The sequence below is a fragment of the Tachypleus tridentatus genome, chromosome 8 (assembly GCF_004210375.1).
Source record: "Tachypleus tridentatus isolate NWPU-2018 chromosome 8, ASM421037v1, whole genome shotgun sequence".
In the NCBI taxonomy this organism is placed as follows: Eukaryota; Metazoa; Arthropoda; class Merostomata; order Xiphosura; family Limulidae; genus Tachypleus; species Tachypleus tridentatus.
This window is the reverse complement of record NC_134832.1, coordinates 111,022,822-111,043,259: the sequence shown is the minus strand read 5'-3', so window position 1 is coordinate 111,043,259 and position 20,438 is coordinate 111,022,822. Positions and strand designations below refer to the sequence as shown.

Below are 20,438 nucleotides of genomic sequence, written 5' to 3'. Positions count from 1 at the left end.
CATGAAGATAATGGCTTTACACCCTCTGCTTTAACTACATGGTGACTTAATGTTTGACTTGTACAACTGATCATTTTCTATGCTGGATGCTAATCTCAAAGACACTGCCACAAAAACTTGAGCACTGACAATGATAATGATGCAGCAATATGCCAATCAAATAAATTCAACTTTAAGTGCCATTCACACTTTGTGCACCAGATATTTGCAAAACAATTTCAATGACTATTTGAAAAGCGAAAAATTGGTCTAAAATAACCAGAACATGAAAAATTTAACAACAATAATTTCTGGCACATGTGAACCAGTTAATACTGATGATTTGGTAATATTCATGAAATTAGCTCAGATCTTGCAGAAGTATAGAGGAATAACAAGAAATGTTTACTAAATTTATAAATAGTCACAGACTTTAATCCAAAGAAACAGTATCTTTTGCAAATGCAAAAATCACAATACCCAAGAAACCCTCAACAAGAAAGAAACCTCAGCAGACAAAATGACAATAACAATAGAAATGAATATGTAAAATGTTTCATGTCATTAATTTATTATTTTATCCAACTGATTTGATCTTTGATTGTTATCTTCCCTCAGTGGGACAGCAGTAAATCTTCAGATTTACAATGTTAAGAGGTTCGATTCCCTGATGTGGCTTTACCATAAGAAAATGCATTGATTAAAAACATTTATTCCAAATAATATTTTTTTCACTTAGTTTTCTTTTTTCCACAAGAACAACTGGAATAACACACATCACTTTTGTTTTGCCACAAGTACAGATGTTCGTATATGAACAAAGAAATACATTCTTTTGTCAAAAACAACTGTATGTTTCTCTGATTCAGTGTTTTTATGCACCCATCTCTCAGTTCATATCCCCTATTATTATGACATGTATGATTTGAATTTCACACAACTTTAATCTTTATAAATTTAATATTCAGGAACACAAAACTAAAAGTAGAAAAGAAGGAAATTAGTAATTTCTATATTATTATTATTATTATTATTATTATTATTATTACTTATACCACTGAAAACATAGGTCTATTGGAGTTTCAGTTGTTTTTATAGTTATGATGGAATAAAAATTAAATTTTATGATATTTTATTGTTGTCTGGAATTTCAACTGCTCCATGACTAGCTATTATGATTATGCCTTAAAAGAAGATAAACCCTGACACATTATCATGTAGTGTATAAAATTAAAAAAGGTTTATTTTATGAAATTGAACAGTATAATACAACTTTACGAAACAGAAAGAAGTCGTTAAGAAACAATATAACATTTCAAAATCAGCTGAGAATTGAGAAATCACTTCACAAATCACAATTTTCTAAATCTACACAAATTTAGTTTGATTAAGATATGTGTAATACACAGATAATAAAATATTGTTATGGATACTTGTTTGTTTTTTAATTTTGCACAAACCTACAAAAGGGCTATCTGTATTAGATGTCCCTAATTAAGCAGTGCAAGACTAGAAGGAAGCCAGCTAGTCATCACCACTCACCACCAATTCTTGGGCTACTCTTTTACCAACAGTCGAGAAGACAAGTATATTTTGTTGTGACAGGAATTTGAACCCACAACCCTCAGATTACAAGTCAAATGCCCTAATCAAATGGTCATACATTTATGGTTACATGCACATATACTGAAATCCCAAGTTTATCAAAACATTTGTATTTTAACTCGAACCAGAATAATGCAATATCAAGTTTAAATTTCTGAAAAAAACAAAACAAAAACTAAAGACTGGGTTATAAACTGAACAAAATTTGATACTCAAAAATAATTTATAAAAGATTATTAAACTAAACAGAAGATTTATAACAGTTACATTTTCAGAGGTCAAAACAGGAATCACAACTCAACACTTGAAAGCAATCTTAAAACTAACCTTTATGTGATATTTTTCTAAAAAGTTGTAATTTATATATATCAACATTTGACTTCAAGGCAAGTCACCAAATATCAAACCTTATATTGCAGAGTAAAAATTAGTTTTATATAATTCTATATAACATTCGTATCACTTTAGTTTATTCCATGGTGTAAAGTTATGAAATCATTTGAAATGGATGAAGAACCACAACACTTTTTGACTGCAAAAGACATGTCCACATTTCACACCTTCCATGTCATTTATTTAATGGCTTTGGTTAATTATACAGCAAATCTATAAAATTGTAAACATACAAGTCTGCTTCAGTTAGAAGGATTATGACTATTGAAGTAAAGCTTAACAATGCTCATCTCCTCGTCAAGCAACAAGATATTTTTCCTGAAATTATTTAATGAAAATATCCATAAGGCATATGTGCTTTGCATGAAGGACATATTAAAAATGGTTTAAGAAAAGTAACTGGGGATTAGATACACAACTTAAGATGTGATAAAACAGTGAATTTACCACAGCTCAGTGAACGTACCCCTGGAGGATTTGGGATTCTGATGCCTGAGCGAGGATTTTCATCATCATCTATCTGAGCTCCTGAAATAGAATATCCTTTCTTATAAACATTTTCAAAGAATTAAATTATCAGTATAAACCTACTAAAAACACAAAAAACCCTATCATCCAAACATAAAAATAATATTTTACATACCACTATTCATCTATTAAAACTAAACACTGTAGCATTGTTTTAGACAAGCAGTTTGGGTCTGATAATGTTAACATATAATTTTGTATGTACACATACATACATATACATATATACAAGATGTACTCTGCCAGCGTCCCTAAAAAGGTGTTCCATTTCAAGAGCAAATAAAACCCAAAAGTAAAAAAAATATTTTTATTTCTTCCTTTTCAAGTTGCTTTGTTATGCTGTGTTATAGTGTACAAAAGGCACAATTCTTCTTATGATTCACACCATCTGCATGTTTTACTGATGTCATGACAGTAAAAATTGTAATGCTGAGGATTCTTCACGTGACAACATTTTAGAGTCTGCTAACTGACTAACACGACTGTACAATGGTGCAAGTAGGTAAAACATGTGACCTCTCCAGTTACCCTTTGGCTTGCTTTGAAGAAAATATCTTTAAAGAAATATCACATATATAAATACAATCTTCTAAGGAAAATACTGACCAAGACCTAGTATGAATAAAAATATCACTCAAATAAATCTCACCAATACCATGCTCACAAAAAATTCAAATACTACTTGAATAAAAATTCCACAAGTATAACATTATAGCCTTTTAATTCACTGTACACATACTCTATAAATTACATTATTAAATGCTAAACAATGAACATTTATCACTTGCCAAATTTTTTTCTTTTCACATAAGTGCATTCATACTTAGTCATATATAACCTGCATACTGCTGCAACTTTAGTTCACCACTAAAAAAAATTAAGAGTTTAAGGTGTGCATTTTTAAATTAGTTTATTTTTGCTGTATTTGCACATGAAAAGATCACTTTAAAAGTGTTTATCTATTTGTAGACAAACGAAAGCATGACAAGACCTCTTTGCTTTGGCTTGCATATTTTTCAAACATGACCCATCATACATTCTATGAAGGTAAACTTACTCAGATCATAAAAAAATATTTAGCTGCAGCACAACAGCTCAAAAATTGGATTCAACGTTTTACAAACTTTTAGCTCAGGAGGACAAACACTTCTGAGTGATGAATTTGACCATGCCCAAGGTTTCAAATATTAATTTACTGTAATTTTGCCTTTATAAATTTCAATTTAAGATTAGGCTGGTAGAGGTCCTTGTAAGCAGTAAAACTGAATTTGGTAAGTACCCATCCCATACTTGTCATTGTTGGTACACAGAAATATAGCTAATGATAAGGGGAAAAAGGGTCATATATTGATTTAGACTAATTTTGTCTGTAGGAATTTCAAGTGCTACAGCTATTGAGGATTTACTCATTTCTATTATTAGGTATAAAAAGAGAGTGACAAAACTTTGTCCCTAACATTTTAAAACATTAATATATCAGTTGTAAACTTTGATTCTTTTAGCACTAATTTTCAACAATGAATTTGCCAGTTTCTGTCATAATTAACACCACACTATTATTCTAGGAATATCTTATTAAAAGACATCATGGCTGAGGCATATCGAACCCATATACCTAATACTTTATTACAATATTACAGTACCATGATATATAAAAGTGTAATATCCTATAGCCAAGAGCTTATTAAGGATGAACCTTTCTTCTTCATGTGCAAATATGGGTTACAGAGATCTTATTTTTGTGTTAAATTGATTTCTTGAGCCAAGACGTTTTTATAACATCATAATACATAACAATTTATACAAAATATCATGGCATTGATATGAAGTACAATGATCTATTAAATCATTACAACTGGTTTCATTATACATAAGCAAAAACTATTTAATAAATTTTGAACATAAAACACTAAAACCTTGTGTGATGTGCACTTAAGGATACCCATGGTGATAGGAATAATTTAAATTTCATAAGTTTTCATTCTTTAATGAATATTTAACTTGTAATTATTCATTGTCTACCATCTGAATAATGAACCTCATAATTATTCATTTGTCTCTCAATCTCAGCTGAGAACTTTGTTGTAACTTTTTCTAAAATTGTGGTCCTTATATTAAATAAAATGATCATTTGTGTTATATTATGAACCATATGTTCGTCCTTCACATAGCCTTGAAATAAATAAATTTCTTTACAATCATAATTGCTTATAAAACAATCAACGCTAAGTCCTATTTCATTGCATGGATATCAATAACCCAGTGCCAAACAGTAAGACAGGCTTATGCAGTTTCTAGCAATTTAAATATGTGCCCTGGCTTTATTTATGACAGCCAATATTTTAAATTGATAATAAGCACATTTTTCTGGACTACTTTTTGTATGTTACAACTATCTGACTGGGTTGGTAAAACTTGTTAAAAAGGATATCAATAGCAAAATGAATAAAAAGAGTGATCTACTTTATGTAATCAAAGCAATACTATTCACATCTATCTAAAGTTTCTACTAAATATTGATTGATGACCGTGCCTGAAATGCTAAAAGTTGAAACCTAAAGGTCACGAGCTCCACTACAAGTTGGAGGACGAGAACGGAATTCTGGTTATTGTCTTAAAACACAGCAAGTGTCTTTCTGAACTCTTGTTCAATATAATCTCTTACCTAGTTGTTAGTGGATTCTTTATATGGTTCTCATTGAACTTTTTGTGATTGTCTAACCTATATAAAGCAGAAGGAAATATCCAATATGAACATATAGAATCTGCTCAAAATGTATAAGTTCAAAAGATGCCATGATAAAAATATAACGTTCTTATAAATTATTAAATCAACTCATGATACACACACTTAATCCAACCATCTATTAGTTTCATAACAATATGTAAAAATTCATGATCTTCTTTGAAAAACTTGTTCAAAATACAAGAGTCTATAAACTAGCTCTTGAGTCAATCACTCCTTGTTAACTATTGTCATTTTCATGAGTTAAAATGTTTTCCATTTCACAATGCTGGATAACAACCATACTAAAACTTATGACACAGAACAAAATGCTGCTAAGTTTGTTCAAATTACTTGAAAATAAGAGTAAAATATTCTAAAGCCCAAATAAAAAGGTTTAACTGTTTTATAATATGTTATTGTCTCTAGTGTTAGGTACATGGATTACCTCAATCCTTCATTAGTACTATTAATGAATTACCAGCACCTCTATAACCTCACTCTTATTCTAGAACAGTTAATTTATTACTAGTACCTGAATAACCTCTTTCCTTCTTTATTTAAATTCATGTACAGGGTGTTTAAAAATTAATATATCAAAATGAAACTTGAATAACGTTGTTATTATTCGAGATAATTTATCTTTTGATTGTTTTTTGAATTTTGTCCAAAGCTACATGAAGGGTATCTGCAACAGCCATCCCTAATTAAGTAGTTTAAGACTAGAGGGAAGGTAGCTACTCACCACCACCAACTCTTAAGCTACTCTTTCACCAATATATACAGTGATTGACCATCACATTATAATGCCCCCATGGCTAAAAAGGCGAGCATGTTTGATATAACACTGATTCGAACCCGCAATCCTCAGATTACAAGTTGAGTGCCTCAACCACCTGGCTATGCAGGTCCAATATTATTTATGAATGTGTTTTAGTTCAGATTTCAGAACAGACCCTGTTTTTGAAAGATAAATTCTGAAGAGTTCTCATGCACATTGGGATAACATGCATTACCAGCAACTGGACACAATAAGTCCCTTTTTATATGCAAAAACGGCTCGTTTGGGCTGAGAAAACACTTTACATAGAAGAGCGAACAACGTTTCGACCTTCTATGTAAAGTGTTTTCTCAGCCCAAACGAGCCGTTTTTGCATATAAATTTCTCAACAAGTGGGTTTCTCGTCATCACTGAATAAGTCCCTTTGTTGGTTTTTACTGTTAAGCATATAGTCACTTGCATTGTATCCATCATGGGGAAAAAAAATCATTTATTTTAGTATCATGAGACTGAAGCTTACTGCTGAACAATGACGAATATTTTCCTTATGTTTTATCTTTCTTTTAGGTAAACGAAAAAAGCAACACACTTAATTTCAAACTATAGGTGTTCTTCCTTTGTTTATAAAGTTCAGTTTAACAATATTGAATAAGCTTAGGTATATTTACTTTTTTAATTAGATTGTTATTTTCAGATAGTCTTTCCATTTCCTTTACTGGTTTACAAGTTCAAAATTGTCAAAGAATCAAGTTTTCATCTGAATAGAGAAATCATCCTTACAGTTGCATACAAGCAGAGAATAAAAAAACTATACTTATGTTTAGCTCACTTCTCATTGACTACTAAGTAATGCTAATTCAAATATTTTCCTTAAGTCGCGAAGTAAATATTTTGGCCTTGAGCTTATATTAAGCTTTAGTTTGGCATTAATACAAATATATACATATATATTGCAACTATGCAAAAAATATCATTGAAAAGTCAGTAAATAAAACTTGAGTGATTGCAGCTGACTTGCAGTGTACTGCAACTTTCTTTTGTTAGCTCTTCAGTATTTTCATTTAGTGTGTGTGTGGAGAGGTAAGGAAAAGCTTCCTTATCTGCCGAGTCCATCAAGAGGAATCGAACACCTAATTTTATTGCTGTAAATCCATAGACTTACCACTGTACCAGCAGAGGACTTTCATTTAGTAACTTCAGTTTCTATTGTACCATACAGTAAACACAGACAACACTCAAACATAATTTCAACATGATAACATTGGATAATTTTAGCATTAAAATCTGTTTTGCTGTTGTATAGAACTTTAAAATTAAAATAAATAAAATGTAATATAAGTTTTGTTTCAATTGAATTGTATTTTAATTATATCTAAATTTATTTTTTTCATTGTTCTATTCAAGCAGAAAGAAAAGTTCAAAGACATGTGGAAGTGCATACATTTTAAAAAATGTTTTTTTTTAAACAAAGAGTACAGTATTTGCACTGTCACTCCATAAAAAGGATATCATTTCAAAAACATGATATACCAACCAGGATGAAACACTGTTTCACAAAGTCATTTTATATTTTAACATTTATAAAATTAAAAATTTTACCACCTTACACTGAACTGACAAATTTTAAAATACTATCAATTTTTTTATCTGGTGAATAATTTTAATATTCATTCTTCATCTAAATAACTACGAAATCAAGCAGACTATTTTATGGAAGAAAAATATAGAATATTAACAGCAAAAACTTTCTTTCCACAGAAGAAAAAAGATGTGTAAAACAATGCCAACTGAAAGGATCAATGATTGTGAATTATTAGACTTTCTACTCTAACTTTATACTATACATTGGTTATCAGTTTAGTAAATCAAAGTTTGTAATCCCATTGATAAAATCCAAGTTCAGTCACACACACACACCAGCATCTCTGATTTGCACATAAGTAATGATATAACAACTGAATATTCACAACATTCCTTAACATTATTGATAAACAATTTTTTTCTGTAATATAACTCAAACCAAATATTATTACATAAACATACACATCTTCACCTGATCTCTTTTGTTACTGCAACCACAGACATTAAGAAGAATACACTGGTGTAGCAAGAAAGCGACCAACTCCTTGACTAACATGCAGCTGATGGGTATAAAAATGTGAAAACATAAATATAAATCAGACTAAAAATTCTTGGTGTTACTTAACTTTTTATTTATATGCCAACTCTCTTTGAAATAGTTTTCACACATTTATCAATACACATTTCACACCTATTAGTATGAAGTCCATAAACCTGAAAAATATATTACCCTCACTTTATATATTTTTTATCTATGTGTATGATATGACTGATGATTTAAGAAGTGTTAGATCTTGAATCATATAGTAACTGAGATAAATGAAAATCTTAAGTTAAAAAATATTTATACTATGAAATAAACATAATTCAGAAATGCAATAATTTGAGTTTTCTAAAAGATTAAGAAAACAATATTTCTTCAAATGTATTAATATTTATTTCAAAGAATGCCAAGTAAAAGTAATATGTAAAAAATTTCTGTTTGGATGCTAACTGCCATGTAATGCTAAAAACTTTCATACACTTGTGTCTGGAAAACAAGTTAGTATTTTGATATAGTTTCAAGTGTATAAAAAGAAACATGACAACCAAAAATTAGAGCTAAAATGATACACTACTTATAAAATAAAAAGAGTTCCTAGAAGTTTTGGAAGACTTAATATCCTGTACAGTTGATCCCTAATTTTAAAACAAGACGAAAATAAATACATTACCTCCCCTTCATCAACTACAATTCGCCCTTGTGAAATTACATACACAGGTACCCATGACATTTCATTCATTCAAAAATTTTATGATGGTGTCAACATAATGATGGTGGGTTTTAGCCGAGATAGTCATAGTGCAAGTTTGATTTGGATTCCATATGACAATATCTGCATCAGAACCAACTTGGATTCTTCCCTAAAAAGAAATTTTTGTTAAGAAACAGAATTGAAAAATGTGATAAACTCATTATTGCTTTTGTTGTTTAGCTATAAACCTTTTTAATTTTGAGATCACAGACCAATCAGTTTAACCCTAACATAATTGACTGATACTACAATTGTGCCTTATTATATATGTGTATAATGAATCTGTATTTATAACTCATATTTCCTGTCCTTTATTTCTATTCGATTTTTTTTAATTTCCTCAGTTACCTCTACTACTTTTCATACAAAATTTATTTATTGAATAGTCTAAATAGCAGCCATAATGGTTTTAAATAACAAAGCTTTCAAGTACTGCAACATTGAAAAATCTAAACAACAGAAAATTTAATAACATTTTTTTGAAACTTTGTAGTATTTTGATAAAACAACAAATTACTGAAGTGAAACAAATGAGTTACAATTTTGTTAACATATTCATATTTATGTATTATACCACTTAATACATTGTTAAAAAAGAATTATGTGAGATTATTTCCTACTTTTAGCTTCATACACCATATCCATATGGATGATGTAAAAGTGACGTAATTTTATTATTTGTGATATTGTGTCCACTTCACTGCATTTTTCGTCTATATCTCCTTCATCCATGACTGTTTTTTTAATCTACAAGTGTTCAGGTTCATTCTTACAAATTTCACAAAGTTTAATTTTTATATCTGAAAATTGTATTAATATATAACAAACACCTGTGAAAATACTGATACTCAATAAATCCTTTCAAACTCAATGTTCAGCAGCATATAACTATTTCTTCCACTAAAATTCAGAAATCAGCATGTTAATTCACAGATAACACAATGACCCACACTTACCTTAGTGGCTTTATCCATAAAAAACTAGATCTCTAAGATAACTCTTTATATCACAGTAACATAATATTTGAGCTGGAAAAGACATCTCATTCTCCACTAACAATGTTTATACAGGCACGTATTTCACATCATTAAAATTACAGATGACTGCTTTTTCTCTCTGGTTTCATATGTGATGGTACAGGAGTACAACTAACTTTTAAACACATCTACATATCATATTCATACTTCCTCCAAAAATAGTCAGGTAGGGGAGACTGCCCTTGGTGTTCTAAAGAAGGTTTATCAAAACTTCCCTGTATTTGGTTGAGTTCAGTTTAAAGAAATGATCAGATTACATAAAGTTTTCTGCATTATACATCTTACATCTGTGGTGTAGATAATGTGGGACATTACCATGTTTCGTTCAGTGTGTCACTGTTTTCATGAAACCCAAATATGTTCATATGAGGCAGAAGACTACATGGATTCATATATCCATATATAGTTTTGACTCCAGTTGAAATGTTTATGGAATCTTCAACTTACGTTCTCAGTTGTGATTAGCAGCATCATTGGTTGCAGTCAATTTTTAAAATCAGCTGCATGAATCTCTCTGAATACTTCAGATATATGTCCTGTACTGCCAAATCTCATGAAAAAGTTATGGGTGATATACATAAAAGCTTGATATGTTGTCTTGTTTTATAAAGTATTTTAAATTAAAGTTTTCATGAACTAAAGAGTTGTTAGATTTAGATGGCTGAACCAATATTTCAACTTAGCACCTCCAATGATATTTCATTAAATTTCTTTTTAAAAATCAGTGATCGTTCTTCTTGTAACATCTTACTTCTAAACAGTGAAAATGTTATGGCTACTGTCTATAAGAAATCATACATAATCAGATTATCAATATATCTACCTTCAGCAGGTATTAATTCCATACAAGTTAATGCTTGCTCTCACACTTTTATATATTACATAGTATAATACTAAACTCAAGTCCCAACAGCACCAATAAACTGACTTAAAACCCCACAGTTGTAATTAGTCTAGAATAGTACATACATGTCTTTAACATTTTGTATAGAATTGTCATTAAAAAACATAATTTAATCAGTAAAAAAAAGTGGTGATCACAGAATATTTTTTTTTCTTTACAAAACACTGATTTAACATCAATATGAACATTTCTTTGTCTGCAAGACAAATTGATATTTCTATCATATTAACTCAAAATTCAATTCTTGTCTTCATACATAAATTAAGCTATTGTATGAAAACAAAATACAGTCAGATGTTCTTGTTGGTAAAAAAAAGTTCTAACAATGGATCACCTAGTATTTCTCTGTTTTGTTCAAGTTCAAATTTGCACCAACAAAGAACTTTGCTGAGGCCACTGCAACTATAAAAATGTTATCAATATAAACTCAGAAGTTTATTACCAAGTTACAGTCAGGAAATATATCAGAAAGTAACAAATCTTCAAATTGTATCATAATAATAAATTTATCATATGTTAAAATAGATAAGCATCTATTAATATAATAAAAGTTGATAAAAAGATCTAAATGTTTCACTTTTCTTCAACAGTTTAAAGAAAATCATTTTTTGTCAAAAATGAAACTTGGATACAAGAAAACTGCATTGCAATATCAAACTAAATATCATATAAAATACATTTAATTTACCAACCTTTTGAGGATAAATATTAAAAATTTTGACAGCATTTCTACTTGTGACAGCAACAAATATACAGGGGTCTAACTTGCCTATCACCTGAAGAAAAGAGGAGTATCTGGTATTTATAAATTTTTTTATTAAAACATGATATAATTCAGTTTTTTTTTGCCCACTGATAAAAAAGTTCTATTTTATCCACTGTCATGGTCAGTAACCTACATGATTAACTAAATCTAATTATCAATTGATACAGACAAATATTATAACCAATGTTCTCTTATATGCACATCAAATACACTTTTTAATGTGTTTATTATTAAACATTAAGCAATATCTGTACTATGCCAACAGTGGATGCCAAAAACATAATAATCTTTCAGACTTCTCACTGAGTCACTGGGAAACTTTGATCAACCACTAGTTACTAATTCCTAAGATGTTTTCCACTCTACATTTTGGTTACTTATCTGCTGTCATCTTTAGAGGGACCATTTTGATGATGATACTCCAGAATTTAATAATGGTTCTTGATCAATAGAGATGTTGATGCACTATCCACTTATCCAAAAGTTTTGCCACTAGGACTTAAGTAAACTAATTTCCTTGAATGCTTTCAAGAATGACACTCAAGATTTGTTGACTTTAATGGCAGGTGTTAGCAGTTACGCAAAAGTTCATTTTCTTTCTTTTTTTTCACGTGTCATTCACATTTCAGTATTAATTTGATTCATCATATTGTATGGTCTTCTTTATTGGCATAATGAGTTACCTACTGGAGATAGGACAGTATTGGAATTTTGTGCATCTAATGTCTTTTTATGAATTCTAATTTCTGTTTAACCTTTGATTCTTCAATATATTACAAACTACATTCACAAGGGAAGATGTAACTGATATTTAAGTGATGTGGTTTTACTAACTGTAATCTACCATATTGTTGCTTCTGTTGTGACAACATTTTTAACCTCTCTTCTGTACGTTTTCAGACACCTCTGGCATAGGAGAATGTGGTTATGCATTTAATTCTCTTTCTGCTTATCTTTGGTGTTTATCTTCTTTATTTTTTGTTTCTTTGAAGTATTCCGAGTGTTTATTATCAAGTAGGGTTGCAGTGACTTTTTGTTACCACTTCTTAGATCATTAGTATTATTAAACTTGTTCATTCTGATAACTAGTCAGTTTATGACATCTGTCTTTATGTTTTTGGGGTGGTTTGATTTATAGTTGAAAATTTTACTCATATTAATGAGTGTTCTGTAATTGGTTTCCATTTTGTGCAAAGGTACTCGACGGCTATCTCCGATAGCCATCCCTAATTTAGCAGTGTAAAACTAGAGGGAAGGCAGCGAGTTATCACTACCCACTGTCAATTCTTGGGCTACTCTTTATCAATGAACAGTGGGCATTCTAATTCCCCATGACTGAAAGGGCAAGCATCTTTGGCGCAACAAGGATTCGAACCTGAGACCCTGAGATTACGAGTCAAATGTCTTAACACTCCTACGAAAAGACGTTTCTAGTCCTGAGTTCTTCAAGCCCGTTCCCCTGGCTGTGGTTTCGCTAGATAGTAGATAGGGACAGTGGGAATCCCGTTAATCCATTCATTAATGGATTTAAATGGCAATTTCATTTAAATACAAAATTATTACCCTAATATTAATAACCTTTCAAGTTGCTCTGGGCCTATTAGGCCCCACTTTTCGTAGGAGTGTTAACCCACCTGGCCATACTGGGCCTATACATCTTGGTAACAACAATCATGTCTGGAATAGGGAATTTGTTTTCTTATGTGAATTGTATTTCATGATATCCATTCACTCAGTACATGAGTCATAAATGTAAATATTATATTTGGAATCAACCTGTCAGACGTCTTGTGGTTGTTTTGAAGGAATTGACTTAAAAATGTTCAAAACAGATGTTACAAAGCCTTGTTGTTGGTTGTACATACCTTGGTGTTGGAAGTAGGTTTTGTTGATATATAAGGATGTAAATTCTACAATAATTTTGTTTTGAAAAATTAAATTACGGAATAAAAGGTATCCATGTTTCTGAATTTTATTTTGACCACAAACAGGTAGAGTGGTTTGTGTAGTATATTTGTTAAGTTATTTGACTCTTTCTGTTCGACGTTTCTTAAAGAGTTCAATTAAAATGTGAAATAAAACTAGCTGGTAATAGTATCTAATTGTTAAAAAATACGCGTTGGTAACTACATAATAATTAGAACCAGGCTACTAAAGAACAATTGATATCTGATTACTACAAACTTAAGTAAATATACTTTGTTTACTCAAGTATAACTTTCATTGTTCCTTAATTAATGAGACAAAGATATTTACAAAAATCTCAACAGCATATTTTATATGTTTTACACACCAACAAACAAACACGTTACCAATGTTACATCAAAGATAATCTACAAAATTTCACAAAATGTTTGGAATTTTAATCAATAAAATCATGTATAATAAAAATATTTCTTTTGTGGATTCATGATAACAAGAAACCCACTTGAAATATCTCAGAACATCTGATAAAGGTATTCACACTTTTACTCATAAGCTGAGAACAATGTTTCAACCTTCCTAAATCATCTTCAGGTGAAAAAGAGAGTTTGTCACTGAATGTTTGAAAGGCACATCTTAGGGGCGAGAGTAAAATAGATACGGATTTTTAAGGGGCAATGCATTTGGAAGTTAGGTTATTAATTAGTATAGTTATAGAAAGCTGTTCCTTTATATTGTTAATACAGTATTACAATAGACAATATAGATTTATTATTATTCATTCACTAATGGTCTTGAATTTTTGCAAGTTAAATTTATTACCATCAGAAGTTTTCTCTTATAAAATGAATATTGTTTTTCCTAATTTTTGTGCTAACTATAAAATTAGACTACTTGAATAATATAAAAAGATACTAGGTTTTTTGATTTTCACAGAAAACTCATTTTCAATATAAATAAAGTTGGTGGTATTCATTTCCCTTTAGCAACTAAAAATCATCCAGGTTATACTGTCTAGTTATAAATACATAACGCTTAAGACCCCGACACTGTCATATATCAGAGATGCTAGATTCCACTAAATGTATTAAATGTTTTGAAATACGTAATAATTATATTAACTTTCAAACACATCGAGAAAAGATTATTTTTTTTTACAAACAGCTTTTTATATATGTATAAAATATTGCATACTGCTGTAAGTTCATCATATGTACAACAAGAAAGAATCTTCAATTGTCATAAAATTTGAAATTCTTTTATAAAGAATTAAAGTCAATTAATTTACAAGACTTTTTTCCATTAGCTGTATTTTTGTACACCAGTGATTACCAACAGATGTGAAGCTCGTGTACCTGATTCAATCTTATTTCTCATCAGGATCTTTCACTGCCTACCTTTAAATATAAATTATCATAGGCAATATTAGAATCAATTAATCTGCGAAACCTTGGGCATGGTCAAAGATATTAATCTAAGGGGTTTGACCTCCCAATTCTAAGACCGTAATTAGATCTCACTTCCGACTGATTTAGTCGGAAGATGATAGCTCTGAACTGAAAGATTTTACATTAAAAATTCAGAGCCTTTTACAAGCTGCTATTCCATGGCTAAAACAGAAAAAAATAATTGTATCCTGGGTACAATAAGAGCCTACTCTGGTTGTATAAGCAAGTATTGCTCTTATTACTACAAAAATAGTATGCTAGTACCATAAGCACATTTCCATAATTATTTATTTGGATCTCTCATCCTCCATTCTAGATCCAACAGGGTGCTTCATTTTGATTTACATAATTATATTATTTTTTATCCCAAATTTTGTACACGAAAATGCATCATAAATGCAATGCAACAGCACTGTTTCACATTTTGAAAGAAAATACTTATTTAGTGTTGCAACAATACTGTGCATACTTTTTTAGACTTGTAATATTTAAGATGGCCTGGCATGGCCAAGCGCGTAACACGTGCGACTCGTAATCCGATGGTCGCGGGTTCGAGCCCGCGTCGCGCCAAACATGCTCGCCCTCCCAGTCGTGTAGGCGTTATAATGTACGACCAATCCCACTATTCTTTGGCAAAAGAGTAGCCCAAGAGTTGGCGGTGGGTCGGTGATGACTAACTGCCTTCCCTCTAGTCTTACACTGCTAAATTAGGGACGGCTCGGTGCAGTGGGCTAACAACCTCCTCACTTAAATACTTGTTGAAGAATCCGCAAGCGATTGCGGCTCTATGTTCCTTGATGGAATCTAATGGTGATAACTAACTAATTAATATTTAAGGAGTTTTTAAATTCACTATTTAGTAACCTAAGTTAGTTTCAATATGTGAATAATAATGTGGCATTGTGCAAATGCATTGTTTGGTATTGTACAGTGGATCACCAGTTTTTTGGTTATATTTTATGTATTTACTTTACATTATTAAACTATGAGTTAAAAAGAATTCCAAAAGGATATTAACTCATGAATTGAAAATGATACATACCACTCCTTTTTCCCACACGACAGACATTCTGTCTTCAACACCATTCATACCATATGGGATTTTGGTTAAATCATTGGCACCCATGGCTTTTTGATTGGCATTAAACGTACAGTTGTCTGAACCTGTCAGCTGTAATTCACGAGTTCAGAGAAAAGAAAAATAATGTTATGCTACATCTTTTTATATACATTAACCTATGATAAAAAGTTGCTTTTTGAAAATTTAGTAAGTAAATCTTTCCTTCCAATTGACAATGCTATTAGTGTTCAACAGTGTCTGCGAATCATAACTAAAAATAGAGCTATTATACACAAGTATTATAACTGTACTCTATATTTAAAACCAACTACAAAAAGTGTGATTTTCAAGGAAAGTGCTATATGCACCTTAGAAAAGTATATTAATGTAAATACTGGTAAGTCTACAGTAAAGAAGAAGTTTTTGCTGGTACTAAACCATTTTATACCTCGAAAAGGTCTGATGTTTGAGCTTCTCCCAAAGTCAAACCTGAAATATCAAATCTATAACATGATAGGAAAAATTATACTTGCTTTCAGATTTTCTGCCTCGTCATTCTATTCAAGTATAAAATAAATATATTCAGAGCTAGTGAATGTAACTTAATATGGTTACATAAAATATAAGTTGCATACTGAATTACTAAATGGCTGAGTATATAGAAATTAAAACCCTTAAGTAAGATTATTTTATGTGCAAATTAATTGAAACAAGACGGAAAAATATGATTTTTTCAATTGTTTGCGTTTTATTTCTGAGAATCCAAAAATTACTCACAAAGCAATACATAATATGACCAACTTTATTTTTCAGAAGATCATTAATCCGTTTTGGATCGAGTCCACGAATTGACTGCAAACTTCACTAATTCTTGGATCGCGGTAACACACCTCAATTATGGCCTCAATCAGCTTATCTTTCGTAGTACAGTCTTTTCCCCGAAGTTTTTCTTTACAAATCGTCCAAAGATTTTCAATAAGATTTAAGTCCGGAGAGTTTCCAGGCCAGTCCAGCACCTTTATTCGCGTTGTAATCATACATTTCTTCACAAGTTTCGATGTGTAGCATGGAGCAAGATCTTGCTGAAAAATGCCAGATCCATCTGGAAATCTCTTTTATCAATTTTGGAACGACTCTTCACTGCAAAAGTTCGATGTACTGTGGTCCTCCCATCATATCTTCTACGATATGTAAGCCTCCGACGCCATAGTAGCTGAAAAAGCCCCAAAACATTTTCTTCAAGGGATGTTTTACAAACTGATTGATGTGAGATTCTCGAAGTTTCTCACCTGAAGATCTACGAATATGCAGACTTCCTAGACCCTATACGAGGAAATGAGCTTCGTCACTGAATAATACCTTCCTTTATTGTTCCTGCGCCCAGTTCTTGTACTTCAGACCCCATTGATATCGTTTTTTTTTCATTGAGTTGGTAAGAAGTCTCTTGCCCTTCTAACGCAATTTCAAATGACGTAATATTCATCAAAATGTCGTCATATATCCCAAAAATAGATCGACCGTACTGCAAGACACAGCTGATGACGCCGTCTGTGTGAGAAAATGACTATTAAAGGAAATCAGTGGGTCCAGCGAGCCTACACCGGCCGCCATGTTGAAAATATTGTAAAATGACGATTTGTTTCAATTAATTTGTACAAGGGTGTAGAAATTAAAACCCTTAAGTAAGATTCTTTTATGCACTTTTTCTGAACTCTGCAAACAAACAATGAACCACAAGTATAAGCTCAAGACATTCTGTCATGATTATATTTATAATTGAAGGATAACTTCAACTGTATTAATTTTATGAATACTTTTCCATAAGTATCAAGTCTTAGATAACTTAATATTTTTGAAGCAATACAAGTAATATACTCATAAACTGCACTTTGAGAAATATCTAGTTAATTAAAAATAGTGCTTAATTGCACTTGAGACAAATATTAATATAGCAACATTCACGTATTTGCAAAAATTTGCTTTGAGCAAGTTCTTGAAATTATGACATAGCACCCTCAGCAAAAAAAAAACCAAAAAAACCTCCCATAAGTGCATTAATCAGAATGAAACACAACGTATTGGTCCAAAAATCCCCATAAAAACATACGTAATACACAAACAATGTACATTACAAGCACTAAACCAACAACTTAAAATAGGTTTTTGTTAATTAAATATTTTTGTTCAAATTACAGAATTAACACAGCTTTCAGAGATAAACCTCAAACAGATTTTTCACATCCTACTTATACAAAATAACTTTTCCCTGGGAAGTCAAAACAGAAAAAACTTATTGTTTACATCTAACAAAATATACTAGAACAGGTCTAGCAATATTGGTTTAAAACATCGATATTTCTCATTTTTTCAAATAACAAAAAAACTGAATTCATCTTTCCTGTTTATTGCTGCTAACTTTGGGACAGAAAAATTTAAACTAATTAACTGAATAGTAAAATAATTTAGGAAAGATATATATTTTGTGTAAACTCAGTATCATAAGTTGTTTAGTGAAAACAGTATTAAATATGACACCATAACAATGCTGTTGGAGGAGCTATCTGTACAGTGTAATACGATATATTCACGCTAATCTCCACGACAGTCCTCTATAAAAACACGCATGGTAGTTATAAACAATGTATTATTAGTTCTTTAGTCCTCTTTTTTTTTGGGGGAGTTAAATGTAAAATTCTCTAGTATCTAACTTTGTAGTTATTCTTATTTAACTGTCATTAATTTATTTTTGAAAGACATCTTGTACTGAGCATAAGTGTCAATACTATGTACTATGTGCTACGAAGTAATTATATTAATAATTAAAGGTGTATACAGCTTCGTTTATGCTAACATTTATACAGTTGTATTTGTATATTGATATATGAGAAATTTGAGGTTCTCATTTGTGTGTGGATATTACTTGGTCGGTAGAACGGTCACACTGCAAGTCTTTTCTCGAATTATCGATACTTATGAGTTGTTTTTTGAAACGAAAATACAAGAAATTTCAATCCCCACCTTCCTAGTGAATCAGCGATAAGTTTGAAGGCTTATAATGATGAAAACTGGATTTCGATAACCTCATTAGGCACAGCACACATAGCTTTGTGCTTAATTCCCAATGAACCTTTAGAGCAGTGATTCCCAAACATTTTTTATGCCCCTTACCCCTAAAAAAATTTAATATGTTCTCGCACCCCTCACAGTAATTATTTATTTAAGAATAAAGGTAATGGTGGTCAAAACAAATGTTATCTCGCATTCTCTGGAACGCTATCTCTCACCCCCAAGGAGTGAGAGCACCCCTGGTTGGGAACCACTGCTTTAGAGTTTCGCTCAGACAGAATTTGTATTTGATGTGGGATAATTAAACATCCGAAACTAAATCATAGTTTCGTTTCAATACGTACATTAAATTTCAAAATCATAACAATAAATAATATAATTAATTATACCTGGAATACAGTACCGTCCTTCCCGTGTTTTCGTCGTTGTAATTGCTCGACATGGAACACAAGGGGTGTTTGTTTTATAATAAATGATGCTGCAGATTCTACATACGAGTCGTTTTTAATTTATTTTACCTTTTCTATTACGGAACAAAATATCGTGTTTTGACAACACAAAGAAAAAATTATTCAAATTTTAATAAGAAATGGAACACTTTCTGTTGTGAATAACAATGTGGTAACACCCAAATAGCGTTAGGGATATTAAGTGTCTTTAGTTGTTTAACAAGAAAGTCGATGTTTATCCGAGGTGCTTGAAACCATCATTTAACCAAGGTCTTGTATCCAACTTCGCACTTCGCTGTCGACAGCTATCAATGCCATTTGCTAATACCAGTAAAGAAAGGTAGGGATAATTCACCTCATTGAACCACATTTTGTATATGATTTAACATTCTGTACTGTGTAAAATTGGATGTATGTCTGGTATAAAGCAATGATGGTAGAGAATATAATGCTTCACAACTTATAAGATGGGAAGAGATTAGTTTTGTTTTTGTATAATGATCCTGATTTGGAATACTGCAGTAAAAATCAATAAAACACAAATGTGGAAGGTGCACACCTCTTTTGTTTATGGAAACCATAATGTATTGGTTTACTATAGGTGATATGGGAAAGGTCTTACTTGGGAAACGTGCTACTTGCACAGTCCACGATTACACGTTTACATATACCAGAGCTTTTAGTGGTTTATCTACTTTCAACAACGAATATGAATGTTGCTTTCTGATTTATCAATAAAAGTGTTCATACCCATACCAGCTGTTATGAGATACAAATATTCTGTTTTGTGGTTTTCCTTGTAAATTTGAGTTTAGCCAAACCATTTACTATTAATATAATATAACAAACTAAACACTAGATAGAAATGTATCTCTAAAAGCACAAAACACGATATACG

The 20,438-nt window shown here is 30.9% G+C and overlaps 1 protein-coding gene and 1 long non-coding RNA gene across 4 annotated transcripts in view; both read right to left on the bottom strand.

The window, feature by feature from the left end:
- Window positions 1-16,085, bottom strand: part of LOC143223210 (uncharacterized) — a 59,650-nt gene extending 43,565 nt beyond the window's left edge. For all 3 annotated transcript variants that reach the window (XR_013012734.1, XR_013012736.1, XR_013012738.1), the window contains exon 1: window positions 16,008-16,085. This is a non-coding gene — a long non-coding RNA (uncharacterized LOC143223210). The remainder of the gene's footprint in view (window positions 1-16,007) is intronic.
- On the bottom strand, window positions 1,900-14,108 carry LOC143224247 (dihydropyrimidinase 1-like). Its single transcript, XM_076452665.1, has 4 exons — window positions 14,023-14,108; window positions 11,521-11,604; window positions 8,807-8,996; window positions 1,900-2,505 (listed from the first exon to the last, which is right to left on the bottom strand). Exons 1-3 carry the CDS (start codon window positions 14,068-14,070, stop codon window positions 8,868-8,870), a joined length of 261 nt encoding a protein of 86 aa, XP_076308780.1. The 5' UTR covers window positions 14,071-14,108; the 3' UTR covers window positions 1,900-2,505; window positions 8,807-8,867.
- Window positions 16,086-20,438: the final 4,353 nt, after the last annotated feature.

What these genes read in the sequence shown, in the direction of transcription:
- LOC143224247 (XM_076452665.1), bottom strand. Translation starts at nt 14,070, where the DNA reads ATGAGTAAAAGTGTGAATACCTTTATCAGATGTTCTGAGATATTTCAA. An exon ending in GATGTTCTGAGATATTTCAA is followed by an intron (nt 11,605 to 14,022) that starts GTGGGTTTCTTG and finishes TCTTTTCTTCAG; the next exon opens with GTGATAGGCAAGTTAGACCC. An exon ending in TTAATATTTATCCTCAAAAG is followed by an intron (nt 8,997 to 11,520) that starts GTTGGTAAATTA and finishes ATTTCTTTTTAG; the next exon opens with GGAAGAATCCAAGTTGGTTC.